Source organism: Rhamphochromis sp. 'chilingali' (assembly GCF_963969265.1).
Source record: "Rhamphochromis sp. 'chilingali' genome assembly, chromosome: 4".
Taxonomy (NCBI): domain Eukaryota; kingdom Metazoa; phylum Chordata; class Actinopteri; order Cichliformes; family Cichlidae; genus Rhamphochromis; species Rhamphochromis sp. 'chilingali'.
In genome coordinates, this window is record NC_137948.1 from 24,487,472 (window position 1) to 24,506,399 (window position 18,928).

The window sequence follows — 18,928 nt, forward strand, 5'->3', positions numbered from 1 at the left end:
TGCAGGCTCACCAAATTTGGACATGAGAAGACTGAAAAACATTGCTTGGTCTCAAAAGTCTTGATTTCTGCTGAGACATTTAGATAATTGGGTCAGCATGTGCCGTAAAGAACATGAAAGCATGGGTCCCGCGCTGTATCAATGGTTCAGGCTGTGGGCGTAATGACCTGAGGGATATTTTCTTGTTACACCGTGATCCTTAGCCTACCTGAGTATTGTTCCTGACTGCGTCCATCCCTTTATGACCGCAGTGTACCCATCTGCTGATACCTATTTCCCAGCATCACTAGATGGGTACACCATAATGATTTGTCACAAAACTCAAAGCATCTCAAATTGGTTTCTTGAACATGACAATGAGTTGCCTGTACTCGAATGACCTCCACTGTCACCAACTCTCAATTCAGTACAGTGCTTTTGTTATGTGAACAGGAGATTCACATCGTGAATGCGCAGCCGACAAATATGCAGCAACTGTGTGATGCTATCATGTTAACCTGATGTTTGCAGCACCTTTTTGAATGTCAGAAAGCAACAGGTCATCCAACTCAGTACTAGGAAGTTGTACCTAAAAATGTGGCCAGTGGGTGCAGTACAGGCACCTACACCCTGAGGTGGCAGCTCAGTAGCTAAATTGTTCGTGGGTTTATTCTTCTTGTTTTTCCCCATTTTATGACTGGACCCACCCACTGTGTTCCTGTCCAGCACATAGTTACAGCCTTATTAGAGATGTATTCTCCATAAACTTATGTAATGATTACTATCAGTAATAATATATCTCTACATCTCTAGTTCCAATAAAAACAGCTGCATGCCATTTGTCTATAAATGAAGACAAACTGAAAACAGATTGTTTTCATAGTGAAGGTTTGTTTCTTCTTCCAGTGCCCGTTCATCGTGTCTATTTACAGAAAAGTTCAGCTACAAATGCTTCCGTCTTAAGCAGAGTTGGCAGTGCGGCTGCTTGCGTAACCTCTCAGTTTAGATTTTTGTATTCCTCGGTCGAAAAATGCTCGGATGATATGGAGCATGCAGAAACAGTCGGAGCTAGTTGTATCATCTTCTTGTCACTTAACAATAGCTGTTGTTAGCCCAGTGCCGGAGGAAAGGTTGCTTGAATGATAGATGGTTAGGCAGGAAGGGGAGGGACTGAAATTCCTGAGGCTGAAGCATTTGCAGTCAAACAGTGATTTGTGTCTTTAAATGTAACTCCTGCCTACTTTTGAAACTCCGGGCAGAAATTGAGAAGGGATCCTCTGAATCTGTGCGATACTGTAATTCTCTCAGATCCTATTTCACCCTTGTGACAAAAAGGGAATGCAGAAGAGACGAGCGGGCAGGAGGACAGGAGATGCAAAACCACTTTTTGCTGTTTCTCCCATGTGCCCTTTTTTTTCCCTGATACTCAGCTCATGTCCAATTCCCACAAGTGTAATCCTCTTTGCTGCATAATGTTCCTCTTTACTTTCCAGGAATGTAGCGTGGTCAGAGGTGTCCTAATCCATTGGTTGGTTCCTTTTTAAAAAATTCTCTCTCTCTCTCCCTCTCCCTCTGTTCTCCTCACTCACTTTACTACTTCATGTCAATCAAACCCTCCACTCCCTTTCCTCCCACTCCCCTCCTCCTCTCTAACCCATTTTCTTTTGTCTAAAGAAGAGGCGCTGGACTATTTAACCCCACCAGTGTGGGCCAGTCACCTTCCTATCTTTCTTCCCGTGGACCATCAGCCGGCGAGAGTTGTGATGGAGGGTGAGATTCGATCGACCTCCCCTCGGCAGCTTCTCTTCTTCCCCCTTGGCAACATGCATGGTGCTGCACAATGCGACCTAAGGAGGACTAAATGTCACTCCCAGTTATTTTCTTCCTGCTTTCGTTCTGTCCCTGGCAGAGGAGGCACCACCCAAGAGCAGCTTTTCAGCAGAAGAAAAACAGCACGAGTGCCAAGCATGTTGCAGTTTTTACCACTCTCCCCTCCCTTTCTTTATCCCTTCTACCCTGAATACAGTTTCTCTGTGCAGAAGAGCCATCATGAGTTTCTCTTCCCTGCTTCTTCTTCTTCTTTCTCATTTGCACCATGACTGCCTGGAACAAATAGCTCTTCCTTGCTTTTCAAACCATCATCGACATGGACACAGCACTCGTGGCTTCTCCATCGCTGCTAGAACAAGGCCTTGAATTCCAACCAGTGTTATCTCCTTTAAAGATGAGCATATGCCCAAGAAAAAGGCCCCTGCTAATCCCTGTCAGTGATAGAGGTGTGTCGGGAATGTAGCACACCTCAGTGGAGCTGACCCAATAAATCACTCCATTTTGCATCACTTCAAATGTGTCTTAGCAGTTCATTTACCATACAGTGAACACCCCAGAGGGGCTCTCCACCTCTGCTATCTCACAGGTTTCTGCAGTCCTGGGGCCATGTCGAAGTATGAATTGGTGGTCATATCTGTGTGTTATCTCTCTGTTTCTCTCTCTCTCTCTGTCTGTCCTCTTGGTCTTGCCTGTAGATGAGAGCCTGGCTGTATCTTGCGCGTTGCTTGTGCTGATGCTCTACTGTCTGAGAATGTGAGAATTTCAATAATCCCTCATTTACATTTTTAAGCTGTTTTTCAGTGCAACGGACAAGTGGAGACCTTTTTCCTCTTTCACGCTGACAATGGACAGTGTTGCTATGGTTTTCTGTTATCGCAGTAATGAGTGTGCAAAAGCTGTGTGCTATGAAAAAAAGAAACAGGATTGACAGTGTTAATTGTAAAAATTGGACAACAGTGATGTGCGTGCATGCACGTGTGTGTGCAGGTGTGAGTGTTTTGGACAATATCTTGTGGGTGAAGTAAGCGGAGCTAAGCCTCCTGTCTGACAAAGGACAGAACAAATCATTTTGACGTGGTTCCCTCCATAGAAAAACTAAGAATAATTTATGTCGCAGCGGAAAGACTGTCAGTTTGTACAGGTGTTTGAAAAGTGAGGGGAAAAAAGCAGTGAGCTTTATGCTCATGTGGTGAACAAAAATAGCAGAACAAATTCGGTTTGCAGTGGGCAGCAAGACCTGCTGTGTGCGCTGTGTAATAATAAGAGTCATCACACTGCACCTGTGTCACTTTGTTATGCACGCAAATGAAAATCTTGTTATCTCAAGAAGACAATCAGTTTATATTTGCAAAGACATTTCATTCATATCAGAAATCCTGAAATTTCAAAATAAAAATTCATTTTAGGGCAGCACGACTATGAGCAAAATTATTATCACTATTATTTTAAATGTCAACATTTGTTGTTGTGATTATTCACTGATTTGACCCCCGAAATGATCATGTAAGCTTACATCCATGCTCTGCTGCATTCCTGCTAATGTTTAAAATAAAACCAGTCCTTCTTTAGTTACCTAAATTCAGTGCATATCTTAGAGAATAAATATTCATATAATTTTTTTTTTCTTTTTTAACTAAGCTAACACAAAATGTAGTCCACAGGACGATGCTTTCACCTTTGCCTTGTGCTGCATTCATGTTAATTAAAACATCTCTGCATACAAATGAGGTGTTTGTATCCAAACGCCTTATTCATCTGACCCGAGTGCATTTCCTAGAAGGAAAGAATATAAACCAACACATCTATTCTTCATCAGGGTCGACTCTTAGAGCAATTACGCACTTGTTCGTCTCATACTGCTCCTAGAATAAACTTGTTGTATTATTTTGCAATAAAACCAAGTGCCCCAGGAAGTCCTTTTTGTTGGTCCTGAGCTTGCATCTGCCCCACTGAAAAGCACTTGTCAGTTAAGCCTTTGGAGCCTTGGAGCACTTTTTTTTTATTCCATTATCAGAATCAGAATCAGAATCAGAATACTTTATTGATCCCTGGGGGAAATTATTTTTTGTTACAGTGCTCCATTTTAAACCAGACTGTAACAGGCTGCACGCTGGTTGGCGCATGCGCACTAGATGGTTACCTACATGACAGATGTGAATAAAATGCATATAGTAAAACTTTATTTCTCTCTTTGCCTATAGTGCAGGTTTTGCCACTTTCATACAGTTGACCAGTTTCCTTAAGCCTTAATGGGTAGTGGACACATATTTTTGGCTAAATGGAATTTGACTGCATTTGTTGGTGACTTCAGTTTGTCTTTTTGAGCTTGATGGACGACCAGATGCGCTGCACAGGCCTGCTTTTTTTATGGACTTCTGAGTCTGTGCTGGATGATTTCCATTAGGTACGACCGCACTGTTTGTCTTTACATTCATTGTAGAGCAGATGTAGATGTGTTTTGAATAAGTTAGTTGTGTTGAGTTGGAGCACAGACCCAATAATACAGGACTAAATCACTAAAATGTATTTCCAAACAACAGCTAATGACCTGCTTTTAATGTGATCCTGTACATTGCAGGGAACAGGATTTTATTGCCAGAGCACAGATTTTCATTATCAATCAGTGATGCTGATTTAATTGTGGGAAACCAGACTCGTGATCGAGATTAAAACTGGATTAATCGTGCAGCCCTGCTTAAGTCTAATAACATTTAGCTTGTCTTACATGTAGAAGAATGTTTTTATAACTGTAAGTAGTCTGCTCCTTGTTATCTCTACTCATTCAAACAGTGAAAGTAATGTTTTAAATGATTTATATATCACCCCAGCATGACAGCTGCTTTCACAAACTGACCCCTATATATCTAAAAGAATTTATGGTCATGGAACATGACTTGAAGTCTGGCAGCACTTCCTAAGGTTAAGCATGCTGTCCAAATTTCTGACACATTTACTGATCACTTAGCCAGTTTGGCTTTAGTAGACCAGAAGCTTTCATTAATAGAAGACAGGAGTCTGTACATATACAAACTGGGCATCTGCTCAATCATTCATCCAAATTAAACTGTGGCATCTTTTAAATGCAGGAGGTATGTGGCTCTCAAAGAATGTGCCCTACATATGTCCATAGAGCTAAACACGGCGCCATTTAAAGTGCAGTAAGCCAAGATGAACGCTCATGTGCCACACGGTGAGATGAAATCTATTTTATGATGCTTCTACTGTGTCACAGACACAGAGAGTGGTATTCATAGTTATTTATATTGCTTGGAGTGTGTGTCATCGTTCAGGTGTGATGGATTTTTGGTACCGTTTCAAGTTGGATTTTTCCTTTTATGGTTCTGACACTCCAAACTTGTCACATTTAAACGAGGTGCAGGTAATATATGAAGAAACATTTGCCCCAAACATAAACCCTGTTTCCATCAAAATCCATAAGTATTTCAGCGATATGCACATGCGAATTTATGCTAACCAAAGCAGAAGCAACCTGTTTGAAAAGCTTATCTAAAGATAGTCTGTCTTCAGGCAATAACCAGTGGTTTTAATATTACATTTCACTAAATGCAATCCCTTTTTCACTTCACACGAACTGTTTACCTGTATACAACCAAAGCCTGTTTGGTCAATAAAACTTAGACTTCAAACAGAATGTAGTCTTCCTTGTAAGCACTGAAGTTCTCCAAGTTATTAAAAGGATGTAAGCAAGAGCTGGGACTATGAAAAGGCTTATCTGGTTACTCTAACCAGACAAGCTGTTCAGTGATGCTCTGAAAGAGTGACACAGTTTCCTTTATGAGACAACTCTTTCCTAAAACTTACTTTAGGTGAAAAACATGATTTAAAGCAAACGCTTTGCACATCTGAGCTGCATGACTGCAGGCTAGTGTAATCCCTCTTTCTAAAAGTGGGAGCGTAGAAAGAATTTCTTGCATAAATTATTGAGCGCACACAGCAAATAACAATTACAGCATCAAAGTCTGAAACCACCAAGAAAGCTACAAGAGGTTTTTCTTGCAGTGAACATTTAACGCAGCATAAAAAGCACTTGTGTTGCTAATAACATTAACAGCCAGGTTAAGACAGAAATAATTTGGCCTTTTCATCCAATAAGTTACTGCAAATATTATGTTTGAGTTCACTGATAAACTGTTGGTGGCAGTTAATCTACAGTCTGCTCCCACTAGCTGTAAACTGAGGAGCTAAACATCAAACCGCTAAAAAAAATAAAAAATGATGAAAACATGATGTAATTATGACATTTCTGTTTGTGTTTCACGGTTCAGTAATTTCATCTGCCATCATTTTTATCCTCTTTAATGGAGTGAAAGCTTGAGTGCATTACATAATTGTTATGATTGTCACTTTGTATCAGATAATAGTTATTCTTTGTTCAGTGGACTAAATAAAAACAGACCTTCCTTATTTAAGACAGCTGTTAAAAGCCTTTGCTTGTGTTTCATTTGAAAACTTTTACTAATAGACTGTGGATTTACTTGCATAGTCTATAAATTTTACCAATGTAGTGCCTCAAAATGATGATTATTTGACCATCATTGTTGTGTTGGCAATGCACTTTGCAAAATTTCTGACCAAAACGTAGCACCAAGTTTTTAAAATAATGAGGGTGGTAACCACTGAATAGTGCTGCCCCAAGAAGCATAAAGTGCTAGCTAGCTAGCCAGTTATTGGCATCACCATCCTCCTACTACTGGCTGAAAATCCATCCTTTCTGCTGTGTATTCCACCACAAAAGGTGGCAAACATATAGTACTGTTCAGTCAGCTTCTGACTGTAATGAGCACACCATTGGAGAATGTCTGGTGGAATGCATGTGCCCAAACTTTTAAAAGTCACTCTTCTTATGCATTCAAAAAGACAAGTGTTAGTGCAGAAATGTACAATTTGAGACACAACACTTGATTTGATTTTAAATATATACAGTTGTGGAAAAAAAAAAGTTTTCATGCAGCCCTATGTAGTCCTGTTAAAGAAGTAAGTGCCCCCCTTACTGCTTCCACAGGAGTTAAGAGAACAAGAAGCAGCCTGGTCTTTGCCGCAAATGTACTAATTATCTGATGACTGGAAAGCAGGATCACTTTGATAAAAGCAGAAGTTTTGGCAATTTGTTGATCTGGAGCATTCAGGTATGTGTTAGCAGTATGCTTTGGAAGATGTCACATTTGCTTTGACACACACACTTCAGACCGCACAAAGGTCATAAAACACTCCAAGAGCCACGACTCAGACTCTACTGAGACCTGTTAAATGCTAACAGTACATAATAGTACGATCTAAAAGGCTGAACAAGTATGGCTTTTTCAAGGCATCTTGAACAACGTCCTTGTGGAGTGGAGATGTTTGACTGTAATGCACACCAAACATATTGGCAGAAAAACCTCATACCAACTGTCGACCACAATGGTCATGATTTGGACTCGTTTTTACAGCCAAAGGACCTGAGCACCTTGCAATCCACCATGAACTCATCTGTATAACAAAGTACTTTTGTCTCAAATATGAGGCCATCTTTCTGACAGCTAAAGCTTTTCTCAAATTGGGTTATGCAACAGGACAGTTTTCCCAAGCATAACAGCAAATCTGCAACAGAATGACCGAAGAAGAAAAGCATCAAGGTGTTGCAATGACCCAGTCAAAGCCCAGACGAATGAGCCTGTCAAACCTCAATGAAGTGAAGCACCAAGAGTGGGTCATTCCTCCACTGTGACAAGAGGGTCTGATAAAGCCATAAAGAAAACAATTACTTTAAGTTATTGCAGCTAAAGGTGATCCTACAAGCTACTGAACCATGAGGTGTACTTAGTTTTCACTGGACTGCAGAGAGTTTGGGGAAAACTTTCTTTTCCAGCTGACTGTAGGTGTTACTATATTAATCATATCCAACTAAGTTGTTCTGAAGTTGCAGTGTGTGCAATGACCTGAAACAGACTAATGAAAACAAATTGTCACCTTTAATTTTTTATGCGATGATATGTCAAAATATGCCTTTTAAAGGTAATGTCGTGGCTGTCTCTTTGTTTTCCATCCATTCTAATGAATATAAAGACCTAAATATATTCACTTACCTGAGCCACTGTAAACTTTGCACGTACTTTGCACACTTTGTCTTATCATAACAGGAGGTACACAAGTGTAACCAGTGTTTTAATGGTTTTGGCAATGCTCTGTTACATTTTGGAGTGTCAGTAAGTCATCCCAGTGAGGCAGCATGCACCAGAGCCCTGGGATTTAAAATACATGGAAGAAAGGAAGACATCATTAATGTCATTAGTTACAGCTCTGTTTGACTCGTCAAAATGTCTGCCCTCGAGAAAAGCATAATGACTTGAATTTGCATAAGCATTTGACAGGTGTTGAGCTGAGAGCATATTCTTTTCTCCAAGGGGTGCTCCTTACTCCGAGCCCAGACAGCATCGTTTTCTAATAAGATTTTCATGGGCTACTGTGGGTGAGATTTCTCTGCTTTCACGTCCACATAAAAACACCAGAATTAAACGTATCCATCAAAGAAAACCAGATGGAGAACTGGCAAACCTCACAAAGTGGTGGAAAGTCATAGGGTTTAATCATATCCTTCATCGCATGCAGGTGATGCAAAGGTTTAATGCTGTTACTGGCTTAACCATCAAAAGGGCGATTTCTGGGCCTGTCAGAACACAGAAACGCTTCACTTCCTTGAAGATACCCCCACCCCATTTAAACAACGACCACGTTAACACGCAGTCACCTCAGAGGGAGCCTGCATACCTGCACGTAAATGGACAAGCGATGTCTGACATGACTCACCTCTTCCACCTTTGCCCCGTGACTAATTTCACCTCTTTATAGGACCTCTGTCTCTCTGTACCCCGGGTGATTTAAGTTGTCTTTCTCTCTGTCTGCAGACCTGAATGAGTGCGGGCTAAAGCCAAGGCCCTGCAAACACAGGTGCATGAACACGTATGGGAGCTACAAGTGTTACTGCCTGAATGGCTACATGCTGATGCCTGACGGGACCTGTGGAAGTAAGCCTGTTTCTCTTGCACACACACACTTTGATTGTTAACACTCTTTGTGTTACAGCCTGAGAGGTGGAAGTTTCCTTTCCCTGTCTGTGTTCTCCTCATGGAGGATTCCTCTTTTCACTGAATGTATCCATCTGTTTCTACAGGACACGGTGTTGATATCATTAAGAAATGTATTTCCCACTCGTACCCCTGACAGCAGCCTCACAATCCTTTGATAGACTGTTTTGATTAAAACACCGTGTTGATCTGCTTCATTATAGTAGCTCTGCAGACTAAAGAACCCCTGTGAAGAACCCTTTGAGGGCTGAAATGAAAAATATGAAAGAAACACAATCTACAGACCCTTGAGTGAATGTGCACATTTTCTTTTAGGGTTTTTTTTTATTGTTTGCCCCGAGGTAGTCCACAGAATGTGAGCTGATGCCTGAACATGTCTCCCTGTAAATTCTGTTTCCCACCTGATAACTATTTTCCCTGCACGTTTCCACTTGAGGACTGTATGACTCCCGATACCTCTTTTTAATTAGTTCTTTTGTACGAGGGGAAAATTCACTCTCCACCTTTTAAAGTCTAAATCGCGTAACACTTGAGGCAATCTGAAATTATCCTAGGTGTTGTTGTCTAATGATAGCATGATGCCGTTAAACACCTTGCTGCTCCTCCTTTCTCCCCTTTGATCAATAGATCACTGTAGCATTTAATCAGCCCGGCCTGCCTCAGTCATCAGACTCTACTCCAGGGTGCCGGCAGCAGCTGAAGTAGCAGTGGCAGCAAAAGCCTCACTTTTAATTTCCTTTTTAGAGCCCACTGTTATCAAGACAGGCCGAAGAAAATCTGTTTCATTACGTTATTATTTTTGGAAGTTCTTGATCTGCCCGGCACGTCTCAACAACACTCACGCCTCACGCTGTTGCTTTGATATCGAGGGGGGGAGATGGATTATCAATCTTTGGGTGTAACAAAGGATAAAAGTGGGCAGGGGGAAGATTGCTGGAGCTAAGGTGTGAGCACATGGCAACTGCACAGCAGAGAAGTCTAATAATGGCAGAGTGAGTGCTGTGCCGCTGGCAGCACCCCAGGGTCAAGCTGGCTAATATCAGAAAAGGCAGGCGAGTGGCCTGGCTGTTATAAATTGGCTGGAGGAAAAAGAAGCGCGCGCGCGTGTGTGTGTTGGTGTGGGGAAAAAAAAGTGTAGGTGAGAATGGCATAAACTCTTCTCCCTTTGTACTCCCCAGTGGCACCAGTGTGTGTTAATGTGTGCCGTGTTTCTCTTTTACCCATCAGACGCTCGCACTTGTGGTATGGCCAACTGCCAGTATGGCTGCGAGGTGCTGAAAGGAGAGGTCCGATGTCAGTGTCCGTCGCCGGGGCTACAGCTGGCTCCGGATGGGAGAACCTGTGTGGGTACGTCCCGGTCTTAAAATATCTCCACATGCCTGAAAGCTGAGCTACTCTTATCTGTGAGCGACTTGCAGCATGTAAATCCTCATAAATATAACTTTTTTTTTGTTTGTGTGTGAGTATGTGTTTGTGTGTTTTTCTCAGCCTTTAAATTTGCTAATCAAAGGCAACTATTTTGGCAAAGGAAGAAAAGAAACTGGCAACACAATTTGCAGTTTAGCCACTCGAACGCAAATCCTCAAAGCAAACAACTCATCAAAGTTGAATTCATCCAAATTGTTTCACAGCGCATCACTTTGATTTCATCGTCGGTCCTTCTCGACCAAGTTGTTTGCTTCCTGTTGCTTTTACAGCAGGAATGCGATCGAGGGAATCCCACATGTCTGCCTTTACTGCCAATTTTATGTGACACTGCTCCTCAGAGGGGTACCTTAACAGATGAGGTGGGCAGTTGAGGCAGTTAACCTGTGTCAGGTTTAAACACAGGGTGTTCACTAGAGGCTCTTCCCCTTTATGCTGCCTTATAGGGCCACTTAACTGCTGGGCAGCTAAAGGGGTGGTTTTCTAAAATAGCACCGACATGAATCATGAAGAATTATGAAGGGGACAGAACCCTTTGCCTACCACAGGTGTTACTACAGTAAACTCTGGACGTGGAGAGTTTTATGGAAGCTGTATAATCATCCTCGTGGACGTGATTCTATGTAGGAACCAGAGACTGAAGTGAAGCATCTGGCAGCTAATGAGGTTAATTAGTAGCATGACTGGATATAAAAAGAGAGGATGAGTCTGTCAGATGTAAAAATGGAGAAGGGTGTGAAAGTCTGAATTTGTAAGTGGTTCAATAAGTTAAGAAGACCCTTTCTTAATGTAAAATTAAAAAATCTGATGTAAGAGAAAAGGTCAAAAATGAACGAAAGGTGCGTGAGCTTCAGGCCCTCAGGCACCACTGCATTAAAAACAGACACTTTTATGTATGGACTCAGGAACAATTCTGAAAAGCATTGTCAGTAAACACAGTTTATCGCTGCCGCCCCAAAATGCAAGTGAAAACTGTAGCATGAAATAAACAACCCTCTGGGCCTGAGCTCATTCAGTGTGGACTGAGGTAAAGAGTAAAAAGTACCCTGTGGTCTGTGGATTCAAAATTTGAGTTTGGAAATGACGTGTCCTCCAGGCTAAGAAGGAAAGCAGTTATGACGGTATGGGGTGTTGGCATTAACGCATATGTCATAAATAACTGAAAAGGCACCATTAATACAGGACACTGTTTTGAAACAATATTATGCTGACATTTGAAGACATTTTTCAGCATGAGGAAAGTGATAAATAAAAATAAATAAATTTCTTATTTCAGCAAGAAAATGCTGAGAAACATTTTGCCAGCAGAAACCCACTGAAAACATTTGGCACATTACTGTATGAAACAAAAAAAAAACCCTAAACAAACAAAGAGGCCTAAATATCAACATCATGAGAAACATCTCACACTAAAAACTACAGTTATGGGTTTTTAATGAGGAAGAGATGATGAAACGCTGTCGGTCAAATCTGTGTTTTTTAAGCACATAACATTCAAAATGAGCGCATATTCTTAAAAAGTCCATTTGATATGTTGTACTTGTACTATATTCAATAAAATATAGCACTGGGATGACTAGAAAATCTTGCATTCCCTTTGTACTACTTCACACAGTGTTGCAACTTTTGTGGAAATGGGATCGTAGCGCACTGCTGCTCATATCTGTAGCTTTGCTCTCATACATGTTTCAAAGTGCACGAACGCTGCGATCGGACCATCGTAGTGTGTCGGATGTTTTAGTTGAACTAATTCTCTGTAACCTTAACAGGAATGAGTACAAGTTTGTATGAATGAGTCATTATAAACCATATATATTCATCCCATCGGCCATTGTGGGTTTTTTTAATCATTGGAAGCGACTGAAATGCATGAATTGGTACAAAATGTAAACATAATAGCTCCAGCAGGACTACTGTAGCTGTTTTAGGAAACTCCACATGCTTCAGTGTTTGTTTACTAAAAGTGAATTAGGCCGGGAATCCTTGAAGAAGGATGTCTCACGATTCACTGGATGAAGGTATCGACTTGTTTTTGCTCAGTGACAGAATTTGACTGAAACACCATCTGATTAAAGTCGGCTTCTCACAGAAGCTGTCACTTTCAGCACATTTTAAAACATAAACATTGCTGATATAGAATCTGTGAATGTGAAAATGGGGTAAGCATGATTTGCTTTTTACTCTGTATAAAGGTGCAGTTACTTTACTTTGTGATTTCAAATATAATAATCCACGTCTGCCCTTGCTGTGACGGCAGTGATGCATCCACAACTGTTGGCCATTAAGCAGCTCCACTCAAGCAGCTTGGGATTAAGATCCTCGCTGATGAGACCCTCAGCAGTAGTTGTTAATGGGATGGGAAGAGCTCTGCCCACTAACCGCTCTCGCTTGTTTTCCCAGCTGGTCCAGGTGACTTTAGTGTTGTTAAGGTTATTTTAAACAACAGTTTCTGAGCACCTCAGCTGCATTATGCTGCAAATAAATTAAAGATTTTAAGGCGAAGCTTTCAGGCTCCCAGCGTCTAAATATTAATGATCACATGCCTGTAAAGGTGATCAACAGAGACACTTGGAAAAAGTCTTTAAATAATGAAACAAGCTAGTGTGTGTTGTTTTCTGCTCGCTGAGCAGAATGTAAAAGGAGCTTTGTTCATAAATGAATACTAAGCAGGGATGAAGAACATGTGTTCCGGCATGAATAGTAATGTTTAGTTTAGATTCAATTATGCTTTCTAATCTCAAATTTTTTTTTAAATCACGTCGTTTTATTTTGAGTGCACTTCTTATTTAATGCATTATAGACATTTATCTGAGCATTTTCCTCAATTTCTCAATCTTCTTTCTTTTGCAGATGTGGATGAGTGTGCAGCAGGGATAGCAGTGTGTCCCAGGTTCAGGAAATGTATCAACACCTTTGGTAGCTACATCTGCAAATGCCACGAAGGCTTCGACCTGCAATACATCAACGGAAAATACCAGTGCATAGGTACTGTGGCAGCGCCTCTGTTGTGAGGCTTCGACTGGCAATACTCACACAAAGGTCAAAGATGCGCTGAGGTGGCTTGAATTTAAGCCGAGGTACTTTTAGTGATGCGAGTTTTGTTTTTGAACTGCTTATGAAGGAGCCCGATGAAAAGAAAAGAAACACGCATGCAGAGATGAGTAGCAGAAATCCATGTTTGATACTACAATGTGACAAACTTCTGCTTTGCTTTAGTATTTTAATTTAATGCTCTGATGCGGTTTTCAACCAATCTCTCATTTAACAGGCCCGTTGTGATTTTCTATTTCTAGGTTAATTGGTTGTAAAACAATTAGTTTAAAAAACACGATTCAGTGTAACAACTACATCAGTAGATACTTTGCAAAGGGAAAACAATGCAGTAACAAAAAACAGGAAAATTGCATTTTAAAATGTAACTTGTACAAGCAATTAACCATATCTCACATGGTTATGGAGGAGTCTTACCTTTGCAACTCTGGATCGTATTTCCGTTGCATCTTTCAGCTTTAGCTGTCAGACAGATGGCCTCACATTTAACTTTAGAATATTTTGATACACAGAGAAGCTCATGGCCGACTCAATGACTGCAAGGTGCATGGATGCAGTAAGTCCATACTTTCTTTTTCACATGACTGTATTTTTCAACTAAAAGAAAAACAGAGATTAAAAAAACTTAGTAATATGGCAATTTAATAAACTTTTAACTTTCAAAAGGTGGATTTTTAATTGTTAGTATCATGCTCATGAATTCTAACCACCAAAAATGTGAAAAACAAATACAGATTAGCTTCTATTGCAATTCATATCCTATTTTATCTGCTTTTGAATAAAATTATCAAGTTGATTAGATTAAAGAACGGCCAAGAGCAACTTGGCAGGTGCTCTTTAAATGTATCACAGACACATCTCTGTATCTTGGGGAGGACTTTTACAACAACCTTCGTGGTGATTTTTCCTCCGGTATTCATAAAAGGTCGACTATTATCCACTTAAACTCTTTCACTAACAGTACGACATAAATTTTGAAGCTTCCTTTAAGTGGATGTGAAGCAATTAGCGTTTGATATTCTGCTTTTACGTTTTAAGCTTTCTGCACTTGCACCCAGGAGCTGAATGTTGTTATGCTTCCATTATCTTTCAGATGTGGATGAGTGCTCTTTAGGTCAAAGCCACTGCAGCAGCTTTGCCACCTGCTACAACACGCCGGGCTCATACAAGTGCAAATGCAAAGACGGCTACAGGGGGATGGGCCACGACTGTAAACGTAAGTCCCGAGAGAAAACCCCGGAACTAATATTCAGTTTATCAACAAGGAACAGGGCTTCAGGTTTTTTTTTCTTTTTTCTTTGCCTGTGTCTTTAAAAATGTGCTGGGGGGGAGCAGGGAGAGAGGGAGAAATAGGCTTGCAAGCACAAAGCTTGGACTGAAATTCCTTTCTTTGTAATAGCTGTCAGTCATTACTTGACTCACCCTGCCCCTTTATCGCATGTTCCCAGATTGACTTGGTTTTTTGACATGCGGCTCGGGTAATAAGGACACAAAGAGGAGTCGTCATCATCTGTGATTTGTTGTGATCTGTTAGTTGGTCTCATTCTGCTTACTGACACAGAGTTCATTACAGTGTGCGTCGGCACTTTTTTACAGCAGCTCAGTAGACAAAGAGTCATTTATTCTCCACAGTTATTTAACCAATGGACGGGCGCAACTCATGTGGCATTCCACAGAGCAAAGTTGGAACCTGCTGCATATACTTCACCCCACCGTCCTGCCCAAAGGGTGTGAGCCGCAAGTGCTCAGGGAGTCACGTTGCAATATCCTATTCATGTATCACATATCAAAGTCGCCTGCAACCTGAAAAGGCAATAACAGAGTTCAAACCTTTTGCCTTTGTCCACTCTCATTCTTTACTCATGAAATCCTTAGGAAACTGCCACTATCACCCCTGCCAAAAAGAAAAAAAAAAGAAAGCCAACCCCCCAATCTGTGTCTCTGCTCCTGGACAATGTGTGCAGCCACAAAGGAAAAGGCGGTGTAGCTTTGATGACATGAGCGAGGGTGATCTTCGGGGCACAGCAGCCTGACTTAGTGCAGAAATCATTCCATACACTTCAAGCAGCTCTAGACTTGTGCTGCGAAGCCTCTGGCTATGAGCATACAAAGAATTACTAATCAAGATGACCGCACGGACAGATAAAAAAGACATGATAAGAAAGCAAGATCGATTTTCAAAGAGCAGGAGTTCACTGAACGTGGGCTGTCTTAATGGTTCAGCTTGTGAAGTCCTGTAACTGTGAGTGAATGTGAACTTATGAGCTTCGTTTGCAGCTGTGAGCTTTTGCTTTCAGTGTGATTGGAGACACCCAATTTGTTTTAGAGTGCTAACATTTAGGTAATGGTTATCAGAAGTCTCAGTAGATGAAGTAAAGCCCTCTTCTTCAAAAAAGTGAGGCTAATAATTGCAGTTAGTCTGCAAATGTATGCCTCATTAACTCTTAAGTGCTCATATTTCAGTGCTCCATCTGCATTTTCTCATTATTTCAGCCATCCCTAAAGTGGTTATTGACCCCCCGAGACCAGGCAAAGTGCCTCCAAATCATCACAACCACATCCCAGACTTGGATCAGCAGAGGACCACCACCACTCGCCCACCAGTCACTCCAAAGATCATCTTCCCTAAATTGCCGCCAACCGCTACAACTACAACCAAGGCACCCCGCCCGAGGGTGACCCCATCGCAACACAAGCCGTTGGTCCCCACCCGAAAGCCCTTCATACCCACCCGAAAGCCCTTCATACCCACCCGAAAGCCACCGGTACCCACTCGCAAACCCTACATTCCAAGGCCAGCAGTTCCCACCAGACCACCCTTGCCACTGCCACCGGTCACACCAGTGGACAATACCATCCAGAAGGAGGTCACCAAGCAGAGAGGGGATGTTCACAGTAAGAGGCTTCTTGCTTTACTACGGTGTTGTTTTGTTTCAACAGGTGATTTAAAGCCATTGTGATAGCTTCCTCCCCTTTTCAGATACATACTTATAACTCAAAGTTTTTGAGTCATAAGTATAGATATTGTTTTTTCTTAAGTAAATACACATGAAATATTAAAAAAGCAACAGTTTGATGTGCTTCCTCCAGATGTTTACCGGAGGAAGCCGTAAGCACAAAATTTACATTTTTACCTCGTACAGTTGTTAGCAGGCAGCTGTTTGTTTACACATCTGGCACACAAAGAGCAACATCAGTATTAACTTTAAGTGTGTTTTTCTTTTTATCTGGCAAACAAGTTCAGTGCTCCCAAAATGAAGAAGACATCTGCTTATTAAAATGTCCCCTTTTACACTTCACTATCCAAACATAGTCATAAAACGATTGATGTTGTGTTGTGTGAGGGACACTTTCATCAGGAAATCATGTGACATAAGACATATTTAGATCCAACTGTAGAGTCTTATAAGGTGTTTCTTTGTCTGTTCCACATGCGTCCACTAATCTGTTTTGATGTATATAAGAAAAAAAATCTGGCTCCTGAGCTGCTAAATGCTCTGCAATGTTCAGCAGCGAGCTGCTATTTTGAGTGATTGCTGCTTGTTGCAGGGCAGGTAGTGTACAATGAGTGTTTACAGCTTTTTCACTGAGAACAGCTGCTGTGTCTGGAAAACAAGGCTGACTAGAGGCAGTAAAAGTGAACCAGAACAGTAAAGCTGTGGGCTGCAGAACAAAAACAATGAGCTTAAACACTCCATACAGGTGATGCAGTCTTTCACATAGCAGCTATAGAACTACACGTTGTTCTTATAAATGTATTTTTTGGGGGGATGGAACAGCTTTAACTGCTCTGAACATGTAGGAAAGCCTTGTTTGTTACCTTGGGGTTGTGGCTCAGGACGATTCAACGTGTTCTCCTGCAATTGTAAGGTCAGTGGTTTGATGCCCGGGTTCCTCCTGTCTGTATATTAAAGCACCCTTGGTCAAGATAAGCATTAATCAGTATGTGAGTGCATGAATGTGAGACATGGGGCTCAGACACAGAATAAAGCTCTGTGTGAATATATTGTGTATGATTGGGTACTCTTGTAATGAAAAGTGCTTTGAGTGCTCAGTTCAGAACAGCGCTCTATAAGCACCTGTGCATTTACATTTACAGCTTCAGCTTTGTGATTATGAAATGAACCCTGTTTTCTTTTGGTTTCGTTATAGCTGAACTGTTCATTTACACCATGGGTCTTAATAACATCTGCATGAATTATCTTTTAATTTGTATCACATTTGCTACATCTGGTGTGTTTTTAAAAAAATTTTAATTAGTTTTAGTTTTTGCAGTGTATTGTTTAAAAATGTACTGTGCAATTTATTTTTTTTTTTCAGGGGGGAAAATTACACTGATGATGTAGATGTCTCAAAAACTCAAAACTCTAAAACAAAAACTCACGTATCAAATGCGACAAAAACTCACGTATCAAATGCGACAAAAACTCACGTATCAAATGCGACAAAAACTCACGTATCAAATGCGATCCACTTGGCATTAAGGGGTTAAGTTGTTGCATTCGCACATCCAGATTTCATATATTACCATAAACAGCAGCTGGCAGCTGGTGTATAAAGTTCATCTTCCAGCTTTGTTAGCTCAGATATGTCAGCAAATTTGAATCTCAAAGTTTCCATTTGCAAAGTCTTCAAAATGGTTCAACTCAAAACTTAGAGGTCACTTTCAAGACCAGTTAAGATACACTGGAGCGGGAGTTTGTTACCCACTGTTTCCCCCCCTTCCCACATTTTGGACAATGTGCCATATTTTGACTAGTTCTGCGGGACATGCACTTTTACGCAGTCTGTATGAAGAAAACACTTCTTATTATAGTCAGAAGAAGAAGGTAAAGTTAAAAGTCCCCAAAAAAGTCACAAACTTTGTAGATTTTCTTGAATATGACAGAAGGTGCTGCAAAAAAAGCGGTTTTGTCTGTTTTTGTTAAAGGTAGTTTGCCATTTCCCACAGGCGGAAGATATGTTGTGTGGTGACGCAGGCTGTGTGGGTCATAATTGGATAAAAATTGCTTAAAGTGTCATCCTATCTATAGATACATCCAAACAGAAGAGCTGCTGAAATAACAGTGAAATAAAAGAGAACACAGGAGTATATAAAGACTATTGCACGAGTCTATAAGAACAAACTGAAGCTTCCTTTTATGATCACTGTATATTTGTCCTGTATTTGCTAAATGACAACCCAGTGACCTGCGCAGTTTAGTGTATTTTTAGTTTAAAATTGGATATGAACATTTCAGAAAACCTCTCAGTGTTGTTGACGTGTCCCACTTTGTCCCACACAAACACAGTGTTTGCTCCACATTCACTTTATTGGGATCTGGTCACCTTAATGTGTTTTCCAGCTAGCCTGTAGTGGCAGCCAGTTTTCAGTTTTAAAGAAATCCCCTGCCTCATCTTCAACAGTCAAACTACATGCCACTTGCTTTTTTTCTTGAGTAAACAGTTTATAATTTCTGGGAAAAGAAGATCGATAAAACGCACTACACACCAGAGGTAAAATATGTAAATTTGATTCTGGCACGAACGCTCCCTTTAAGTCTCCTATATAGGCGAAT

The 18,928-nt window shown here is 40.9% G+C and overlaps 1 protein-coding gene across 2 annotated transcripts in view; it reads left to right on the forward strand.

Annotated features, from left to right (window-relative positions):
- Window positions 1–18,928, forward strand: part of npnta (nephronectin a) — a 56,969-nt gene that overhangs the window by 26,787 nt on the left and 11,254 nt on the right. For both annotated transcript variants that reach the window (XM_080881632.1, XM_080881633.1), the window contains 5 exons: window positions 8,715–8,834; window positions 10,122–10,241; window positions 13,170–13,304; window positions 14,464–14,586; window positions 15,864–16,265. In XM_080881632.1, coding sequence (XP_080737758.1) covers window positions 8,715–8,834; window positions 10,122–10,241; window positions 13,170–13,304; window positions 14,464–14,586; window positions 15,864–16,265 — 900 coding nt within the window. The remainder of the gene's footprint in view (window positions 1–8,714; window positions 8,835–10,121; window positions 10,242–13,169; window positions 13,305–14,463; window positions 14,587–15,863; window positions 16,266–18,928) is intronic.